General features: G+C 36.4%; 1 protein-coding gene and 2 pseudogenes across 6 annotated transcripts in view; 1 reads left to right on the top strand and 2 right to left on the bottom strand.

The window, feature by feature from the left end:
• Window positions 1–20,020, top strand: part of ITCH (itchy E3 ubiquitin protein ligase) — a 156,752-nt gene that overhangs the window by 115,352 nt on the left and 21,380 nt on the right. For all 6 annotated transcript variants that reach the window (XM_041732262.1, XM_041732259.1, XM_041732264.1 and 3 more), the window contains 7 exons: window positions 4,879–5,007; window positions 12,581–12,653; window positions 13,548–13,619; window positions 15,864–15,952; window positions 17,957–18,116; window positions 18,354–18,487; window positions 18,806–18,946. In XM_041732262.1, the coding sequence (XP_041588196.1) occupies window positions 4,879–5,007; window positions 12,581–12,653; window positions 13,548–13,619; window positions 15,864–15,952; window positions 17,957–18,116; window positions 18,354–18,487; window positions 18,806–18,946 (798 nt within the window). The remainder of the gene's footprint in view (window positions 1–4,878; window positions 5,008–12,580; window positions 12,654–13,547; window positions 13,620–15,863; window positions 15,953–17,956; window positions 18,117–18,353; window positions 18,488–18,805; window positions 18,947–20,020) is intronic.
• Window positions 13,098–13,213, bottom strand: LOC121478499 (annotated as a pseudogene).
• Window positions 17,352–17,476, bottom strand: LOC121478458 (annotated as a pseudogene).

Below are 20,020 nucleotides of genomic sequence, written 5' to 3'. Positions count from 1 at the left end.
CCAGGGTATGATCCTGGAGGCCTGGGATCGAGTCCACATCAGGTTCCCTGTATGGAGCCTACTTCTCCCTCTGCCTGTGCCTCTGCTCCTCTCTCCCTCTCCTTCTCCCTCTCCCTCTCCCTCTCCCAATCCCTCTCCCTCTCCCTCTCCCTCTCCCTCTCCCTCTCCCTCTCCCTCTCTCTCTCAAAAAAAAAAAAATAAATAAAAAAAAAAAAAGAAATTCCTATTTATATGAAAGTCCAGATTAGTAATTCTAAAGCAGGATTTTGTAACCTAGGATCACTGGAGAGAATTCAGGGAATATGTGACTTAGGGGGAATAAATACAGATTCAGATTTACTAACCTTTACCTGAAATTGAGTGTTTCCTTCCTTCTGTTGTGATTGTAAGCTACAACCGTAGTAGATTTAGCAATGCCTAGGACTTTCCCACCAGTAGAAATTACAGGTTTTTAATATAACTTTGCACTTGTAGTTATCTCAAAATACTATTTACACATATTGCAAGAACCTGCTCGTTAATACATTAATAAAGAGACACATACTATTATTCTAAGTTTGTCCCTTTTTATTGAGGTATAGTTAACATACAATAATATATTAGTTTCAGGTGTACAACATAGTGATTTGGCATTTATATACATTATGAAATTATTACCACAATTAAATCTAATTACTCTTGTCACCATACAGAATTATTACATTATTACTGACTATAGTCCCTTTGCTGTACTTTATATCCCTGTGTCTTGTTTATTTCATAACTAGAAGTTTGTATCTCAAGAAAAGTTTGTCTTTTTAATGTTTGGTAAGTGTGTATATACTTGCTTTTCTTTTCTTAAATTATTTATTTATTTGAGAGAGAGCATGCGTGAGAGCACAAGCAGCGGGAGCAGCAGAGGGAGAGAAAAGTGGGCTCCCTGCTAAGCAGGGAGCCTGATGCAGGGCCCAGTCCTAGCCTCATGACTCCAAGATCATGATCTGAGCTGAAGGCAGTTGCTTAACTGACTGAGCCGCCCAGGCACCCCTACTTGCTTTTCTTTGTAACATTATGTAAATTGCATTTGTATTAGTTTGCTAGAGCTACCTTAACAAAGTACCACAAATTGAGTGATTTAAACAGTAGAAATTTGTCTCATAGTTAAGGAGGCTAGAAGTCCAGAATTAAGGTGTAGGTAGGGCTTTGCTCCCTTAGAAGGCACTAGAAAGATTTGTTCCCGGCCCCTCTCCTAGCTTCTGGTAGTTTGGTTTGTGACAGTGTAACTGCAGTCTTCACATAGCATTCTTCATGTCTGCATGTCTCACTGTCCAAATTTCCCCTTTTTATAAGGACACCAGCCATATTGGATTAATGGCTCACTGTACTCCACTATGATCTCATATTAACTAATATGTCTGCAATGACCCTATTTCCAAATAAGGTCACATTCTGAGGTATTGAGGATTAATTCGTATTTCAATATAGGAACTTGCAGGTGGACACAATTTAGCCTCTGATAAAATCTAATACTGTGCGTTTATCAGACCACCAGAGGGTTCCATTCTGCAGGGAATTTTGGCAAGTTCTAAAGTCAGAGAGCATTTTCCACAAAATGCCCTCACTCCAGACTTCAACTACAAGCTGGGAGATCCCCAAAACTGCTCTCCCTTGAGGTCAACTGACTATGAATTCAGGAGTTCCCACAACCACTTTCAGGTTTGGTAACTCACTTGAGAGACTAGATCTCACTGAAGCTTTATTATATTCACAGCTGTATTTATTATAGGGAAAGGATACGAATTACAAGCAACAGAAGGAAGAGACACAGGACAGAATGTGAGGTTCCAAATACCCAGAATTTATATGGAATAGTATGCGTGGAGTATTGCAAACGAGGAAATCTTGTTTGAATTTCTGCTCTTCAGAGTTTTTATTGGGGCTTCATCATGTACTGCCTTACATAGCTATCGTTTAGTCGCTAGTCCTTTCCCAGAGGTTGAGTTAGTATTTTCCAAGTTTCTGGTTACTCCAGGTATTGGAACTGCTGTGGGGTGTCCCAAAGCCTCCATCATAAATCACATCCTTGACTGGTGTTCAGAGTTCCCAAGCAACAAAGATACTCCTGACATGTAGGACATTCCAGAGGTCTAGAGATTACCTTCTGTTAGTGGAGGGCAGAGGCCAGACCTCTATTTTGATATGATTAACTTTTCACACATACCTTGGTTGAAAGTTCTAAGAACCTTTGTTCTAATGATATGCTTTATTTTTTTATTTATTTATTTATTTTTTTATAATTTTTTTTTAAATTTATTTATGATAGTCACAGAGAGAGAGAGAGAGAGGCAGAGACACAGGCGGAGGGAGAAGCAGGCTCCATGCACCGGGAGCCCGATGTGGGATTCGATCCCGGGTCTCCAGGATCGCGCCCTGGGCCAAAGGCAGGCGCCAAACCGCTGCGCCACCCAGGGATCCCTAATGATATGCTTTAAATTTAAATTCTCTTTCTGCATACTAACAACTTTTTAAATGTTGTTACGGTATTTAACTTAAACATATTCAATTTCCGGTATGCCTGGGTGGCTCAGTAGTTGAGCATCTGCCTTTGGTTCAGAGTGTGATCTTAGGGTCCTGGTGTTGAGTTCTGCATCAGGCTCCCTTCGGGGAACCTGCTTCTCCTTCTGCCTATGTCTCTGCCTTTCTCTGTGTGTCTCTCATGAATAAATAAATAAAATCTTTATATATATATACACATATACATATTTAATTTCCAAAAGAAGAATGAAAAATTTCAAAGGTAACATTTTAAATTGTTCTGTTAAATTCTATCTTGAAGAACAGAATAGACCATGTCACCTTTGCTACCATTTTTTTTGTTCCACCTTGGACTTTGAAAGTTTTAGAGTTAAAGTGAGAATCATCTTAATAAATAATACAAATGACCTAGTATTATCCAGTTTGTTTTGTTTCCAAGACAACAATTTGTTACTGAGTATATCTTAGAAATATAATAAATGTCACCTTTAAAAAATTTTTGTTAGTGTGTTTTATCTGACATATCTCTTCAGCTTTGTGAATAGAGCTAAATGTTCTTAACCTTTCAACATAGTTTACAAAATACTGTTCTAGACAGTGGTTCTCTCTGCCTTTTATTTTTCTGAAGTACACTTGAGGAAAATGACAATACTGTCAGCAATAGTGGCTCTCTTAAACCAGTCTGTTTGTTTTTAGAAACTAGTTTAAATGCCCCACCCTTCCCTTTCTTCCTTTCTGATGTGAACTTGGACATTTCCATCTCTCTCTCTCTCTCTTTTTCTCTCACTAAATGCACCAGGTGAGAAAATTTGAAGCTGTAGAATAGAGGAAAACAAACTAGCAATAGGTAAAAACTTGGAACACTTATTATACCTAACTATAACTTAAAAAGACTGACAGAATACACAAATACAAACTACAAGAGAGGTATTCAATAATTCCCTGCCCATTCTAGTGGAATTTTTTTTTGTAAGATTTTATTTATTTATTCATGAGAGACTCAGAGATTGAGAGAGAGAGAGGGAGAGAGAGAGGCAGAGATAAAGGTGCGGGAGAAGCAGGCTCCATGCAGGAAGCCCAACATGGGACTCAATCCCAGGTCTCCAGGATCAGGTCCTGGGCTGAAGGCCGCGCTAAACCGCTGAGCCACCCCGGCTGCCCTCTAGTGGAATATTTTAAAATGTAAACATTTCTTAGGTTCACAAGTAAGCATTTTTGAATATTTATTCTTATGGCCCAATTAATTTAATATATATCAAATAAAAATGCACTACTGCCTTATAATTTAGTTCCTGTTTTAAAATTCAGTAGTATTGCAGGGTGGGAAGTTGTTGCCAGACCACAGGCTGAAAAACTTAACAGATGCTGTGCTAGCAGTATGAAGGAAGTACTTTGAGAGACTGAAAGAAAATGGTCAATATATAGTAGGAGGAATACTATTAGTTATAACTTGAAGGCTTACTATGTGTAAAAGGTTTTTACTTATACTGTCTCATTTATTCTTCTCACAGTCTTACTATATAAACATTCTTGTATATATATATAAACATTCTTAACAACTGAAGTTGAGAGAGATTGACCAAAGACTAAAGATAGGTATTAAGGAAGTGGTTAGAAATACTTGAGAAAGAACAGTTGAGTTGTCTTAACAGAGGAATAATTAAGGTATTCTGGACAAAAAGAAAGACTTCACTTGGAGGTATGACAGATTATGTCTTGATTAGGGAAATGGTGAGTAGTGCTACACTGTGAAATCACAGGGTTTCATGGAAGGGAATCGGAGTGCAGGGTTAAACCTGAAAGGGAACGCTGAGGGCAGAGTGTGTGCCAGGTGTTGAGAGTTCAAGGCTTACCATTGGTAATGTGAACAGTGGTTATTACTTTAAGTAGAGGACTGATTTGATCAGATCTCTGGTTTAGTACTCTGTCAGCAACATGAAACAAGTATAGGACCAGAGTCAGACAAGAAGCAGGAAAACCAGTTCAGTGGCCACTGTGAAAGTTTAGAAGAGAGATGAATGATGCCAGGGTAAGGATGTTCTTGGGGACTGAAAACTGATGAGTATGAAGGTTTCTAAGACAGAACGGGCAGAACTTGGTTACCAAAAGATGTTAGGTGGGTTATTAGATGGGTATTATAGGCTAAGTAGATAGGTGGAAACTGAGTGGTGATTCCATGAACCTACTGACATGTTTAATATGCTTGTAGGATATTTATAGATGGGTCTAGTAAACAACTGGAAATACTGAACTAAATGATCTAAATGATGCTGCATTTATGGGTAATTTTTGTTTTGTGTACTTGGGAAACAGCTCTTCAACATTTTTAAATTTTTTAATTGTTTTTTTTCCTATGTTTTGTAGTCAGTTAAATGAAAAGCCCTTACCTGAAGGCTGGGAAATGAGATTCACAGTTGATGGAATTCCATATTTTGTGGACCACAATAGAAGAACAACCACCTATATTGATCCCCGCACTGGAAAATCTGCACTGTGAGTTTTTTAAACATTGTAGATTAGAAATAGGGATCCCTGGGTGGCGCAGGGGTTTAGCGCCTGCCTTTGGCCCAGGGCGTGATCCTGGAGACCCAGGATCGAATCCCACGTCGGGCTCCCGGTGCGTGGAGCCTGCTTCTCCCTCTGCCTGTGTCTCTGCCTCTCTCTCTCTCTCTCTGTGACTATCATAAATAAATAAAAATTAAAAAAAAAAAACAACATTGTAGATTAGAAATAAAACAGATTCCTAAGATTGTGTTACAAAGATCTTAATTAGCAAGGAATACCATTCTGTTTGAGTTGAGTTGCCCATAGGTCATTGTTCATTAAATATTTTGTGTTTTTATTACTGTATTTTTTTATCACCATAATTTCTTTTAGAGGCCTTTTTTATGTGTATCTATTCACACAGCACTAAAGAGGTTATTTAGACATTACCAGTACATTACTGCTTACCAATTAATCCCCGATTTCTGATGCCTGCTTTCTTTCAGTTCCATTACCTTTTAACGTAAAAGCTCTTATTACTTTGTTTTTCTTTTCCATTTTCGAAAAGTGACATTGTGTTTTGTTTTGCTTTATGCGGTTTGTTTAAGGGGTTTTTTTTTTTTTTTGTTACGAAATACACATAACACTGTTTTACCATTTTAACCATTTTAAAGTGTATAGTTTAGTGGCATTAAGTACATTCACTTTATTGTGCATCCATCAACACCATCCATTTCCAGAACATTTTTATCATCCCATACTGAAACTCTATGCCTATTAAATAATAGCTCTCCTGTCTCTTCCTTTCCTTAGCCCTTGATAACTATTATACTATCTTGTCTCTAAACTTGACTGTGCATATATATGGAATCATATGGTATTTGTGCTTGTGACTGGTTTATTTCACTTAGCATTATATCTTCAAGGTTCATCTATATTACAGTTTGTATCAGAATTTCATTCCTTTTTATTGCAGAATAATATTTTAGTGTATGTTAATCATATTTATACATCTGTTCATGGACTTTTCAGTTGTTTATATCTTTTGACTATTGTGAATAATGTAGTTGTGAATATGAGTGTACAAATATCTGTTTGAGTTTTTGTTTTCAGTTCTTTTGTGTATATACTCCAAAGTGGAATTGCTGGGTCAATGGTAATTTGGTGTTTTTTTGAAGCGCTTCAAGACTTTTCCACATTTTACATTGCCATCAAAGTGTACACAGGTTCCACTTTTCCACATCCATATCAATGGTTATTTTGTTTATTTTTTTTTAAAGATTTTATTTATTTATTCATTAGAGACACACAGAGGCAGAGACCTAGGCAGAGGGAAAAGCAGGCTCCTTGTCGGGAGCCTGATACGGGATTTGATCCCTGGACCCTGGGATCATGACCTGAGCCCCTTAGGCACCCCTGTTTGTTTGTTTTTTAATGTCAACCTAATGGGTATAAAGTGGTATCTCATGTTTTTATTTTTTTATTATTTTAATTTTATTATTTTTTAAATATTTTATTTATTTATTCATGAGAGACAGAGAAAGAGGCAGAGACACACACAGGCAGAGGGAGAAGCAGGCCCCATGCAGGGAGCCCATCCTGAGACTATCTGGGGTCTTCAGGATCACACCCTGGGCTGAAGGCGGCGCTAAACTGCTGAGCCCCCGGGGCTGCCCTCATGTGGTTTTTTATTTGTATTGACTGATGATTTTGAGCATCGTTTCATGTGCTAGTTGACCAAATATTTGTATATCTTCTTTGAAAAAACGTCTATTCAACTTCTTTGCCCTTCTTCGAAGCTGGTTTGTTTTTTTATTGTTGGAGTTTAGAAGTTTTTTGTATTCTAGGTATTAATCCCTTACCAGATACATCATTTTCAAATATTTTCTCCTATTCTGTGCATTGACCTAAGTTTTATAGCTTTAACTCTTAGGTATAGGTTTTGGGTTCATTTTTAGTTAGTTTTTGTAAATGGTGTTAGGAAAGGATCTTACTTCATTTTTTTGCAACTAGAGATCCAGTTTTCCTAGCACCACTTGTTGAAAAGACTGTTAAATGGTCTTGTCACCCTTGTAAAAAATCCTTTGACCATATACATGCAAAGATTTATTTTTGGACTTTGTATTTCATTGGTCATTGTGTCTTTTTATTCTAGTCCCACGCTGTTTTCATTACTGTAGATTTTCCTAAATTTTGAACTCCAGAAATGTGAGTTCTCCAAGTTCTTTTTTGAGACTGCCTTGGCCTTTTAGGGTCCCTCAGATTTCATAAGACTTTTTGGATAGATTTTTCTATTGTTGCAAAAAATGTCGTTGGGATTTTGATGGGGATTGCATTGAATTTGTAGTTCTCTTTGTTTTGTTTTGATATCTTAACAATATTACATCTTTTAAGCGATGAACATAGATAGGGTGTCTTTACACTTACTTGTCTTTAATTTCTTCTAACAATGTTTTGTAGTTTTCCAGTATGCCAGTCTTTTACCCTCTTGGTTGAGTTCATTCCTAAGTTTTTTAAAATGCTATTTGTAAATGGAATTTAAGAAAAAAAATTTCAGATTATTGTTAGTGTATAGAAATGCAACTGATTTTTGTGTTGTTTTATATTATAGTTTGCTGAATGTACTTATTAGTTCCAATAGTGTTTTTCCTGGAATCTTTAAGATTTTCTAAATATAAGATTATATAATCTTCAAAGATAATTTTTACTTCTTCCTTCCCAATTTGGATGCCTTTTATTTCTTTTTATTACCTAATTGCCCTGGCTAGAACTTGTAATACTATATCAAATAGAAGGGAAAGCAGGCATTCCTGCCTTGTTTGAAGGAAAGCTTTCATTTTCCCTATTGAGTATGTCAGCTGTGGGATTTTCATATATGGCTCTTATATTGAGGGAGTTTCCTTCTAGTCCTTGTTTGTTGAGTGGTTTTGGGTTTGTTTGTTTTACTATAAAAGGATGTTAAACTTTGTCAGTGGGTTGGTTTTTTGTTTTGTTTTTTATGGGTTTTTTGGCCTCAATTGAGATGATGTGGGTTTTTCTGTTTTGTTTTTTTGGGTTTTTTGCCTTTGTTATTGATGTTTGGTGTATAGGATTGACATTTCCGGGACGCCCGGATGGCTCAGTGGTTTAGTGCTTGCCTTTGGCCCAGGGGGTGATCCTGGGGACCCAGGATCGAGTCCCATGTCGGGCTCCTGCATGGAGACTGCTTCTCCCTCTGCTTATGTCTGTGCCTCTCTGTGTCTCTATCATGAATAAATAAAATATTAAAAAAAAAAAAAAGAGGATTGACATTTCCTATGTTGAACAATCCTTGCATTCCAAGAATAAATCCCAGTTGGTGAAAAGGATTAAGATATTAATCCTTTTAATATACTACTGAATTCAATTTGCTAATATTTTCTTGCAGACTCTAGTGTTCATAAGAAATATTAGTTTTCCTTTTCTTATTATTTTCTTATTTTTTTATTATTATTAGTAGTTTTCTTGTAGTGTCTCTGGCTTTTACCTTTCATTACTGTTTAATTTTATAATTTCTGTTTATTAAAAACTTTCAGGGCTCCTGGCTGGCTTAGTCAGTAGAACATGTAGCTCTTCATTTTGGGATTGTGAGTTCAAGCCCCACATTGGGTGTAGAGATTACTTAAAAATAAAATCTTAGGGCAGCCCCGGTGGCGCAGCGGTTTAGTGCCGCCTGCAGCCCAGGGTGTGATCCGGAGACCCTGGATCGAATCCCATATCAGGCTCTCTGCATGGAACCTGCTTCTCCCTCTGCCTGTGTGTCTGCCTCTCATTCTCTGTCTGTGTCTCTATGAATAAATAAATAAAATCTTAAAAAAAAATCTTAAAAACTTTCATGTGTAAAGCACAAACTAGAAATTCAGACCAATTAGTTTTTAATGAAATTAGAAATGATTTAAATATGGAAATACAAAAAAAAATATGGAAATACATAATAGATAATTTTGTATCATTCATTTTTAGTTTCAGTTAAGTTTGGGTACATATAACAGAAAACCGTAAAACATAGTGGTTTATTACAAATATATTTCTTTCCATCATTAAGTGCACTACTAATAACCCATGGCTCAATGAAGTCATGCGAAATTAGGAAACATTGTATTTAATGATAATAAAAACACAACACATCACAATTTGTGGGGTTGAACAAAAATAGCTCTTAGAGGAAATCTTACTGCTCTGTATAAGATTAGTTTAGAAAATAAAGGTATAAAATCAGTGATTGCTGCTTTCACCTTAATCTAGAAAAGGAAGTTTATTAGACCCCAGATGAACATAAGAAAGGAAATAAGCATAAAAGCAGATATTAATAAAATGAAAATGAGACAATTGAGAACTCAGCTAGAAGTTGGATCTTAGAAAAGATTAATAATATCAATAACCTCTAGTAAACCTGAGGAGAAAAAAGAGAAAACACAAATTACTAATGTGAAAGTGAAAGAATGACATCACTACATATCCTACACACATCGAAAGATAACAAAGTGTATACTTGAATAACTTTATACCAAGAAGTTTTTTTAGTTTTTATTATTTATTTATTATTATTTTTTTTTAAAGAGAAGAAACAAAATAAAATAGAGGAAACGAGGAAGGGGAAGGGCGGAGGGAGAGGGAAAGAGAGAATCCTAAGCGGGCTCCATGCTTGGTGTGGGGCTTGATCTCACAACCCTAAGATCATGACCTGAGCCAACATCAAGACAGACACTTAACCAACTGAGCTGCTTTGGCGCCCCAAGAAATTTCATATTTTAGATCAAGTTGACAAATTCCTTGAAAGATACAAGTTACCAAAATGAACACAAAAAGAAATAGTAAATTTAAATAACAGAATATGTAGTAAAGAAATGGAGTTCATAATTAAACAATTTGCCACAAAGAAAATTCTGGCATAGATGGCTTCCACTAATAAATTTTATCAAAATTATAAGTAATAATATCAATCCTATTTGAATTCTTTCATAAAATACAAGCAATAGGAATACTTCCTAACTCATTTTATGAGGCTCCTGTAAGTCCTGATGCCAACATCAGACAAAATTAGTGTAAGAAAATTATTGACTAATATTTCTATGAATATAGGTATAAAAATCTTTAACAAAATAGTGGCAAATTAAATCCAGAAAATACAAGAGTATATTACACTATTACCATGTCTGTTTTTATCCCAGGATAGCAAGATTGGTTTATTATTTTTTATTTATTTATTTATTTTTTATTTATGATAGTCACAGAGAGAGAGAGAGAGAGAGAGAGAGAGGCAGAGACATAGGCCGAGGGAGAAGCAGGCTCCATGCACCAGGACCCCGATGTGGGATTCGATCCCGGGTCTCCAGGATCGCGCCCTGGGCCAAAGGCAGGTGCCAAACTGCTGCGCCACCCAGGGATCCCGCAAGATTGTTTTAATACACAAAAATCAATATGTAATTTACTACATTTAAAGGACAAAAAATCATCAGGAAAGCACTTGACAAAATAAAATACCAGTTTATGATAAACTCTCAGCTGCCTTGCAAACTTTTCTTACATCATCTTAGTGATGAAATCCTCTTAAGAGGGGCACCGGGGTGGCTTAGATGGTTAAGCATCTGCCTTAGGCTCGGGTCATGATTTCCAGGTCCTAAGATGGAGCTCCATATCTGCTTCTCTCTTTCCCTCTGCCTCTCCCCCTGCTTGTGCTCTCTCTCTCTCTCTCTCTCTCTCTCTCAAATGAATAAAAATCCTAAAAAAAAAAAAAAAAAACTTTTAAGACCAAGACAAAGACGATAATAGCTGCTCTCACTACTTCCCTCACCATTATGTAATGGTAGTCCTGTGAAATAAGAGAAAGAAAAAAGATATATAGATGGAAAAGAAAAGGGATGTCTGGGTGGCTCAGGGGTTTAGCATCTGCCTTCCGCTTAGGGCATGATCCCAGAGTTTGGGGATCGAGTCCCACACTGGACTCTGTGCATGGAGCCTGCTTCTCCCTCTGCCTGTGTCTCTCATGAATAAATAAATAAAATTTAAAAAAAAGAGAGATGGGAAAGAAAATTAAAACTTTCATACAATTAACATAGTTGTATACATAGAAAATCATAAGGAATCTAGAAAAAACTACTAGAACTAGTAAGTGAATTTAATAGTGCTGCCGGGTACAAAGTCAAAAGACAAAATCAGGGGATCCCTGGGTGGCGCAGTGGTTTGGTGCCTGCCTTTGGCCCAGGGCGCAATCCTGGAGACCCGGGATCAAATCCCACGTCGGGCTCCCTGCATGGAGCCTGCTTCTCCCTCTGCCTGTGTCTCTGCCTCTCTCTCTCTCTCTCTCTCTCTCTGTCTCTCTCTCTCTGTGTGTGTGACTATCATGAATAAATAAATAAAATCTTTAAAAAAAAACAAAACAAAAGACAAAATCATTTGTATTTCTTTTCTTTTTTAAGATTCTATGTTTAAGTAATTTCTAATGGGGGGCCCAAACCCACAATCCCGACATCAATAATCACATGTTCTACCGACTGAGCCAGCCAGGCACACCTAAGATCAGTTACATTTCTACAGTGAACCTTTAGAAAATGAATTTAAAGGCAGTCCAGGCCTTGCTTGAAAGCTCCATCGTGGAACGTATGGGTGGCTCAGCGGTTTGGCGCCTGCCTTCAGCCCAGGGCATGATCCTGGAGTCCTGGGATCGAGTCCCGAGTCGGGCTCCCTGTATGGAGCCTGCTTCTCCTTCTGCCTTTGTCTCTGCCTCTCTTTATCTCTGTGTCTCTCATGAATAAATAAATAAAATCTTAGGAGGAAGGGAGGAAGGGAGGAAGGGGAAGGAGAGAAGAGAAGAGGAAAGGAAAGGAAAGGATAAGAAAAGAAAAAAAAAGAAGAGAAAAAGGAAAAAGAAAAGGAGAAGGAAAAAGAAAAGAAAAGAAAAGAAAAGAAAAGAAAAGAAAAGAAAAGAAAAGAAAAGAAAAGAAAGCTCGCTCCATGGTGTCATCAGTGATCTAGGCTCCTTTCTTTCTGTTCTACCATCCCAGGCCATGGGCTCTTTTCTCGAGGTTACCTGATAGTGTGTGATAGTTGCTGAGTCAATAACACTCTGGGTTGGAATATAGAGGAAGAACAAATTGGAAAGAGAAAAAAACAATTCCTTTTCCAGCTTCTTTGCTCTTTTTGAGCCTTCATGGAAGTCCTATACAACCACAGCTCATCAGCCGTGGTTAAGTCGCACAACCACGCTGAGAAATGTAATCTTTATTCTAGCTAGCAATCTGCCCAAGTACATATCAGGAGTCTGATTTAAGGATAAAGGAAAGAATGGATTTGGGGATAGGCAACATTCCCAGATCAAATTTCCTTTACCTAGTCCTGTTAGATTTCACTATATATAAAAGAAAATCCCACAGTGTTGCCTTTTAGAAGATCTAAATTTGTCTCTTAAAACTAGTCCTGGGAAATTTTTTTTAAAAGGTGGTGTTAGGAGTATGCAATGCTACAGTATTTTTATATTTGAGTACTGAAGGATGTGGTAGTTAGCTCGTCTTCTATATATAATCTTATAAGCTGCTATATATGTCATATTAACATTCCTCCTCAGAGACAATGGACCACAGATAGCCTATGTACGGGACTTCAAGGCAAAAGTTCAGTATTTCCGGTTCTGGTGTCAGGTCAGTATCAGGACTTTTTCTATACTCCCTTTCCTTTGTTATATGTTGCTTATGTTACACAGTGATTGTGAAAATAATTAAACCATAGAAAAACCGGTAAAATGGGAAACATTGGAATCTATCTTTTCTATTTTTAGGGCAAAGAAATAGATTTATCAGTTAGATCATTGGCTTCTGTGATCCAGAAAAATAAATTTGAAACAATTTGAATTAAAAACAGTTACTCTCCTTTCAGTACTCATAACTGACTGCAAAACTCTTCAAACAAATGAGTTAAAACATTTTCTGATGTAGAGTGTAACCAGCCCTTTTCATATCTAACATTTGATACGACTTTCAGATATGTATATATACACACACATATACATAGTTACATTCTGAGTATTCTTCCCAGATGTGATCCGTTATTTCTGATATATAAATATTTTCTGATTTCTTTATGGGTTTTAAATAAAATTAATGTACTAGTAAAAGTGTTACTATGATGAATATTTTTCAATTAGCAATAATCATGCCTCGGATAAACCTCTTTGGCTACGATATTGCCACTGCACAAAGCTATGATGAATATTTTTCAACTTCAAACTCATGTAGTTAACTGGACCTAGACAAGCAAGAATAATCTAAATTAACTTTTTGAAAATAAAGTTAAAGATTTAATAACTCATTAAGTAACCACTGCATATGAGATCTTGTTTTCTTTTGTTAATATATCAAATGATCTGTAATTAGCATGAATGCTCACAAATGCATGATTAAACATTATTGAAATAAATTCATATTCATAGTCTACTTGTTTCTCTAAGCAAAGATAAAAATAAATAGAACTTCACTTTCTTGGTTTTTTGATATGCCATTTTAATAGAGTTAACTTAAATCATTCTTATGTTTCAGCAACTGGCCATGCCACAGCACATAAAGATTACAGTGACAAGAAAAACGTTGTTTGAAGATTCCTTTCAGCAGGTATTGTTTTTTTTTTTCCTAAAGATTTTATTTATTTATTCATGAGAGACACAGGGGGGTGGGCAGAAACAAAGGCAGAGGGAGACGCAGGCTCCATGCAGGGAGCCCGCTATGGGACTTGATCTCAGGACTCCAGGATCATGCCCTGGGCCAAAGGCAGGCACCAAACCACTGAGCCACCCAGGGAGCCCAGGTATTGTCTTATCCACTTGATGGTTTGCCATGTGGTGGCCTGCCCAGAGCCACTTTTGGTTCTAAGTCTAAATAGTTTGGGCTTTTGAGTTGGAGTCCTTAAAATAAGTATTGCCAGCTGCATTAGTACTTAAAATTTAGGAACATGTAGATAATTTTGTTTGTGTGCTTTTGAAATGTCAGAGTAATTTAAAGTAATTGATGAGTTTCAGGTTTTCATTTCTATGCTTAGTGTTCAGTTTGAAATAGGTATTTGAGTAAGAAAATAGGTTTTTGGGTAGACGAAAGTCTGGAAATACCTTTATAAACATTATTGGATGGGTAGAAAGGAAGAGGGGAAGACTTTGCTTTTATACTTGTGTGTTACTTGCATTTTTACAATAAGCATTTGTTACTCATAATTTAACAAAAAAAAATTTTATGTAGGAAAGAAATTGGTCATTGCTTACAATACCAAAATTTAAAAAAGTATTTTTTTCAGAAGTAGTCAACAATGCTTTTATTCTCAGAACCCAAGTTAATTAACACTTTTATTTTGCAACTTAACAACTGCTAATAAATGTTAAGTGATTTTGTTGTAGAGAAGATTAAAATGGCCAGTGAAAAACTGTCTTAAAATGTAAACATCTTGGGGCGCGTGGGTGGTGGCTCAGTGGTTGAGCGTCTGCCTGTAGCTCAGGGCATGATCCCAGTCCCGGGATTGAGTCCCACATCGGGCTCCCTGCAAGGAGCCTGCTTCTCCCTCTGCATATGTCTCTTCCTCTCTCTCTCTCTCTATCTCCCATGAATAAATACGTTTTTTAAAAATCTTTAAAAAAAAACGAAAACATCTACTTAGTCCTTATTTTGTGGCCGGATATAGACGTAATTTTTTATTATCAAACCCCTATGATAATTACGGGGTTTGATAAAAATGGACCACAGCTACAGCTTCAAAATAAATGGAAAAGAAAAGAAATCATCTAAGATGGTTGACAGGCCCACTGACTTAGCTGGCTACTTGTTTTCAGAAACAGTTATGTACATGTTTAATGGAACCTCAGTAATATTAAAGGGAAAAGCCAGTTGGCATCCTGCTAAGTAGGAGCAGATAGCTTTTTAGCAGCAGAGCTTGACTAAGGCTAGAGAATTATGAGTGATTGCCTTGATCTGATGTAAGTCTCCAAGGCCATTCCCAACCCCAGTCATTACCTACCTCTAATTTTTATATTCTTTTTTTTTTTTTAAATTTTTATTCATTTATGATAGTCACAGAGAGATAGAGAGAGAGGCAGAGACACAGGTAGAGGGAGAAGCAGGCTCCATGCACCGGGAGCCCGATGGGATCCCTAATTTTTATATTCTTAACTATGGTGTAGTAGTCCCTGGTGGGCCAGTTTCTTGGAACATAACTTGCTATTGCAGTGCTGAAAGATACAAAACATTAAATATCCCTTTATTTTTTGACTTTTGAAACTTAAAGGCTTTTGCAGAATGACAGACCAGATGGTGCTGAAATAGTTGTTTAAAATTGTCACTCTAGATTTGATATCCATCAAATAGATGTGAAACAACAAAAAAAAATTGCTTTGAAGAGTGACAAATCTGATAGCAAAATTAGCGTCAAATTTTCTTCCTAAGTGGTGAATAAAGTTGTTTGGGGTAGTATGTGGTTTTTGGTCATTGCAAAGAGAAATTGCAAGGGGAAATTGCAAGAGAAAAAGATATTTTAATATTAGACATTTATTGGGACACCTGGATGGCTCAGCGGTTGAGCATCTGCTTTTGGCTAAGGGCATGATCCTGGAGTCCAGGGATCGAGTGCCACATTGGGCTCCCTGCATGGAGCCTGCTTCTCTCTCTGCCTATATATATCTCTGCCTCTCTCTCTGTGTCTGTCATGAATAAATAAATTAAATATTTAAAAATATATATATATTAGACATTTATTAAAGGATGTTATTTTAAAATATTTTTTCCAATCGGTATTTATCAATATCTCAGATCCAAAACTGGTAGAATGGTGTTTCAACAACTGTTTTTATCAATTGTTTTACTTTTATTATTTTGTAGATAATGAGCTTCAATCCCCAAGATCTGCGAAGACGTTTGTGGGTGATTTTTCCAGGAGAAGAAGGTTTAGATTATGGAGGTGTAGCAAGGTAGTGATAATATGAATACTCAGAACTTAGTTCCTTTCTTCCAAAGGTATCATTCACTTTGCTTGCAAGTATTTTCTCAATATTATATTTCAGGAAAATGAATGTAGCAAATTATTATTGTACCTTTATTATGCTGCAGCTACAGAATTTCAGCAAACACTAATTCAACTCTGTCTCTCTAAGGGACTAATAATGGATTTCCCCCATTCCTTAGGATAATCCTGTGAGGTAGCATTTTATAGATAATAATGAGGTTTCGAGACTCACCTCGGGTACATAACTAAGATGTAGAGCCTGGATGCAAAGTTTGCATCATACAACCAGAAGTCAGTGTTTAGTCTACTGCCTCATATTTGTTCCATAGAACATAATACAAGGCCCTATAGTGATCAGGTTATTTTCCCCATCACAGATTACTGATACAGATAATAGCCACTCAATTCCCAACTGAGATAATATATCTGTTTTAAGAATACAGACGGATGGGCATCCCGGGTGGCTCAGCAGTTTGGCGCGGCCTTCGGCCCAGGGTGTGATCCTGGAGACCTGGGATCGAGTCCCACGTTTGTGCTTCCTGTTTGGAGCCTGTTTCTCCCTCTGCCTGTGTCTCTGCTTCTCTTTCTCTCTCTCTGTCTCTCATGAATAAATAAGTAATCTAAAAAAAAAAAAAAGAATAGAGGGATGTATCAAAAAGGGGTTGAAATTTTAAATTCTGCTTTCTTAATATTTGGAGTTTCTAATCATACCCTGGAAGATAAACTCAAGTAAGAAATTCCTTTGCTTATTCCATAACAGTATAGCACATCAGGCTAAATATTTGCCTAGCAGTGGTAGTATGGAAAGCAAGGACTTTGGAGTCAAGACTGGATTTGAATCCTTTTTCTGCACTCAGTAGTACAACCTGGGGCAAATATCTTCCATTCCATCTGTAAAATAAGAATAGTCACATCTGCTTTTCTAGGATTATTGTGAAGAGTAGAAATAGTGTTTATTAATGACCTAGTTCAGACCCTGCATTTTTGTTTGCTCACTAATTGATAGCTACATTTTAGTAGTTCTTATTTATGCTATGTGTTAAAGTTCACATTTGAAAATATGTGAAGTAACCACTGGTAAATAATGAGTAAAAACATTTAATTTTGTATAAGTTAAAGGTAATTCAGGAGGAGGGCATTTATTCTTAATTAGAAAATCAAATAATAAGTATAAGCAGCATTACCACCAGGGGCCATGATTTATAGGAAAAGAAATCTCAGACACAAGCTAATATCATTTGTATTGCCCAGATCCATTCTGCTTTCTGTTTAATCAGGCCTACTCATAGTGTATAGTAACTATAATCTTATTTCAATATTGGTTGATATTTTCACAGTTGACTTAGAGGTCCTCAGAGCATTTATCTAATGAATGAGTGGCTTCAATTAAGTGTTTTATTGTGTTTGTGAAATTGGAAGTTTTTTCAATTAGCAATAATCGTGCCTCAGATAAACCTCATTGGCTGTGATGCTGCCACTGCGCAAAGCTGGAAGTTTTTTAGAGAGCAGTGACATCTGATGAGAATTGCTGTGAGGCTTAGTAACAGATGGAATAATATTAGACCTCCTTCAGCTGCTTTAACTACATGGGTTAATAGTGAATATTAAACTTGGCTCTATAATAGTATTTCATTGATTCTAAGACTAATGCTCACTAATTGATAAATTGATTTAAATGTCTCTGACATTGGGATGTGTATCACAATTATAATTAGAAAAATTTTTAGTAGCTCATTGAATAATGGTGTCTTTTAAGTCGATGATGTCTTAGATTCTCTGAAATATAATATGGAGTGTGTAAGTATCATCTCTATAAATTAGATGTCTATCTGAATAGAAGCAGTTAAAAATCAACATGAGATTAGAAAACTGTCACCAGCCAAGGAGTATAGATTCCTAAGAACTTTGTAGCACTGCACTTTGATTTATTGGCATGGTTTTTTCACCCTAAATTTTCTTTTGATTTCAGAGAGTGGTTCTTTCTTTTGTCACACGAGGTGTTGAACCCAATGTATTGCCTGTTTGAATATGCAGGGAAGGATAACTACTGCTTGCAGATCAATCCCGCTTCTTACATCAATCCAGATCACCTGAAATATTTTCGTTTTATTGGCAGGTTTATTGCTATGGTAAGTACTGGTGAACTCTGTTTACTTTGCTAATTCACCAATATTAAGGTATTGTTTCTTTGACATTTAACTTTCTCATTTGAAATTTTCTCATCACTAAGATTTTTTTTTTAAGATTGGTTTGTTATATTTGCTATTTTCCCAAAAATGTGCCATAATAGATGACAGGGGAGCTTTATATGAAGAATTAATTAATCTAACATTCTATCATAAAAGGTTTATTTTCTTCTCATATAGGCTCTGTTCCATGGAAAATTCATAGACACAGGTTTTTCTTTGCCATTCTATAAGCGTATATTGAACAAACCAGTTGGACTGAAGGATTTAGAATCTATTGATCCAGAATTTTACAATTCTCTCATCTGGGTTAAGTAAGTTTGTTTCCGTTTAATTTATCAAAATATAGTCTATATGATTTCATTATGGTGTTGGTAACCTGCCCAAACTATAAGCAAGTAATTGGTTTATTGAATTTAAATATTAAACTTGTCTCATCCAGTATAATAGATTTTACAGAATACACCTGATATGTTAGGTAAAAATATGACTTTAGAGCGTAATCTTTCCAGTTTTCATATTATTTTGATCCTATGGTTTTAGAGTAATTATTGAAAAACACAGTCCTTTAGTTAAATACTTTTTATATGATTGAATTAGTGTAACAAATAGTATTAATTTCATTTGTGCAGAGAAAACAATATTGAGGAATGTGGTTTGGAAATGTACTTCTCTGTCGATAAAGAAATTTTAGGTGAAATCAAGAGTCATGATTTGAAACCTAATGGTGGCAATATTCTTGTGACAGAAGAAAATAAAGAGGAATATATCAGGTGAGAGAATGCTCCTTTTAACGTACTTTAGCCTTTCTGTTGGGCTACAGCACATTGATAATTGCCTAGTGATACTAGTGGACAGTATTTTAAAATAATGTTTGCCTTTTTACTAATCATTATGAGAACTGATCATGTATAACAAGGACGTGATTGATTGCTTTCTAACTTACAAGTATGTTGAGAGAGGAACAAGGAAAGTGCTATGGAAAGTCAAATGAGGGAGACATCATTTAGTTGTTATGCAGCAAGTAGCTGGTGATATTTAATATGAGCTTTGAAGGTTGGGGAGGATTCACTTGTGTAGAAATGAGAACTGAAGTTATGGGCAGAGATACAAAGGCTGGAAAGCACAAGTCGCAAATAGTAACTAGGGAAGTATAGTGTGTGGTGGTGCTTTTAGGCAGCTCAGAGCTGATATCCCATTCTACCATGTCCTGCATTTCAGAGGCCAAGGAAAATGAGGAATCTTTAGAAGATATGGAGGCTAATAAGTTATTATAACCCTTAAGAGAACAGTTAGAACTATACCCAAGTGGTAGATAGAGAAGCCACATTATAAGAAATTAAGGACCGGGATCCCTGGGTGGCTCAGCGGTTTAGAGCCTGCCTTTGGCCCAGGGCGTGATCCTGGAATCCCGGAATCAAGTCCCACGTCGGGCTCCCAGGATGGAGCCTGCTTCTTCCTCCTCCTGTGTCTTTGCCCCCCCCCCCCCCAATCTTAAAAAAAAAATTAAGGACCAAATTAGGTAGACAATCTAAATTTCAATTTTAACATCTGGCAGCAGAACAAGAAGTAGAACAGATTCTTGTGGAGGCAGCAGGGTAGAGAGACTGTCGTGCCAGTTAACTTAAACTAAATTTTACAAAGAATTAATCTAATGGGTACTGATAGGTTTATACCCCTTTTCTTGGCATATTTTCAGTTTAACCACAATTTGAAGATTATGAAGGGATAGGAAAGAATGTTGATTATATAGAACTTTCACTTTTTTTCTCCCAAATTGGGAGTTTTAAGAGTAGAAATAGTGCTAGGTCACTCTTTTAATACCAGTCTGTAACCACTATGCCATG

Source organism: Vulpes lagopus, chromosome 18, assembly GCF_018345385.1.
Source record: "Vulpes lagopus strain Blue_001 chromosome 18, ASM1834538v1, whole genome shotgun sequence".
Taxonomy (NCBI): Eukaryota; Metazoa; Chordata; class Mammalia; order Carnivora; family Canidae; genus Vulpes; species Vulpes lagopus.
Note: the sequence above shows the minus strand (reverse complement) of the source record. Positions and strands in the feature narration are given on the sequence as shown.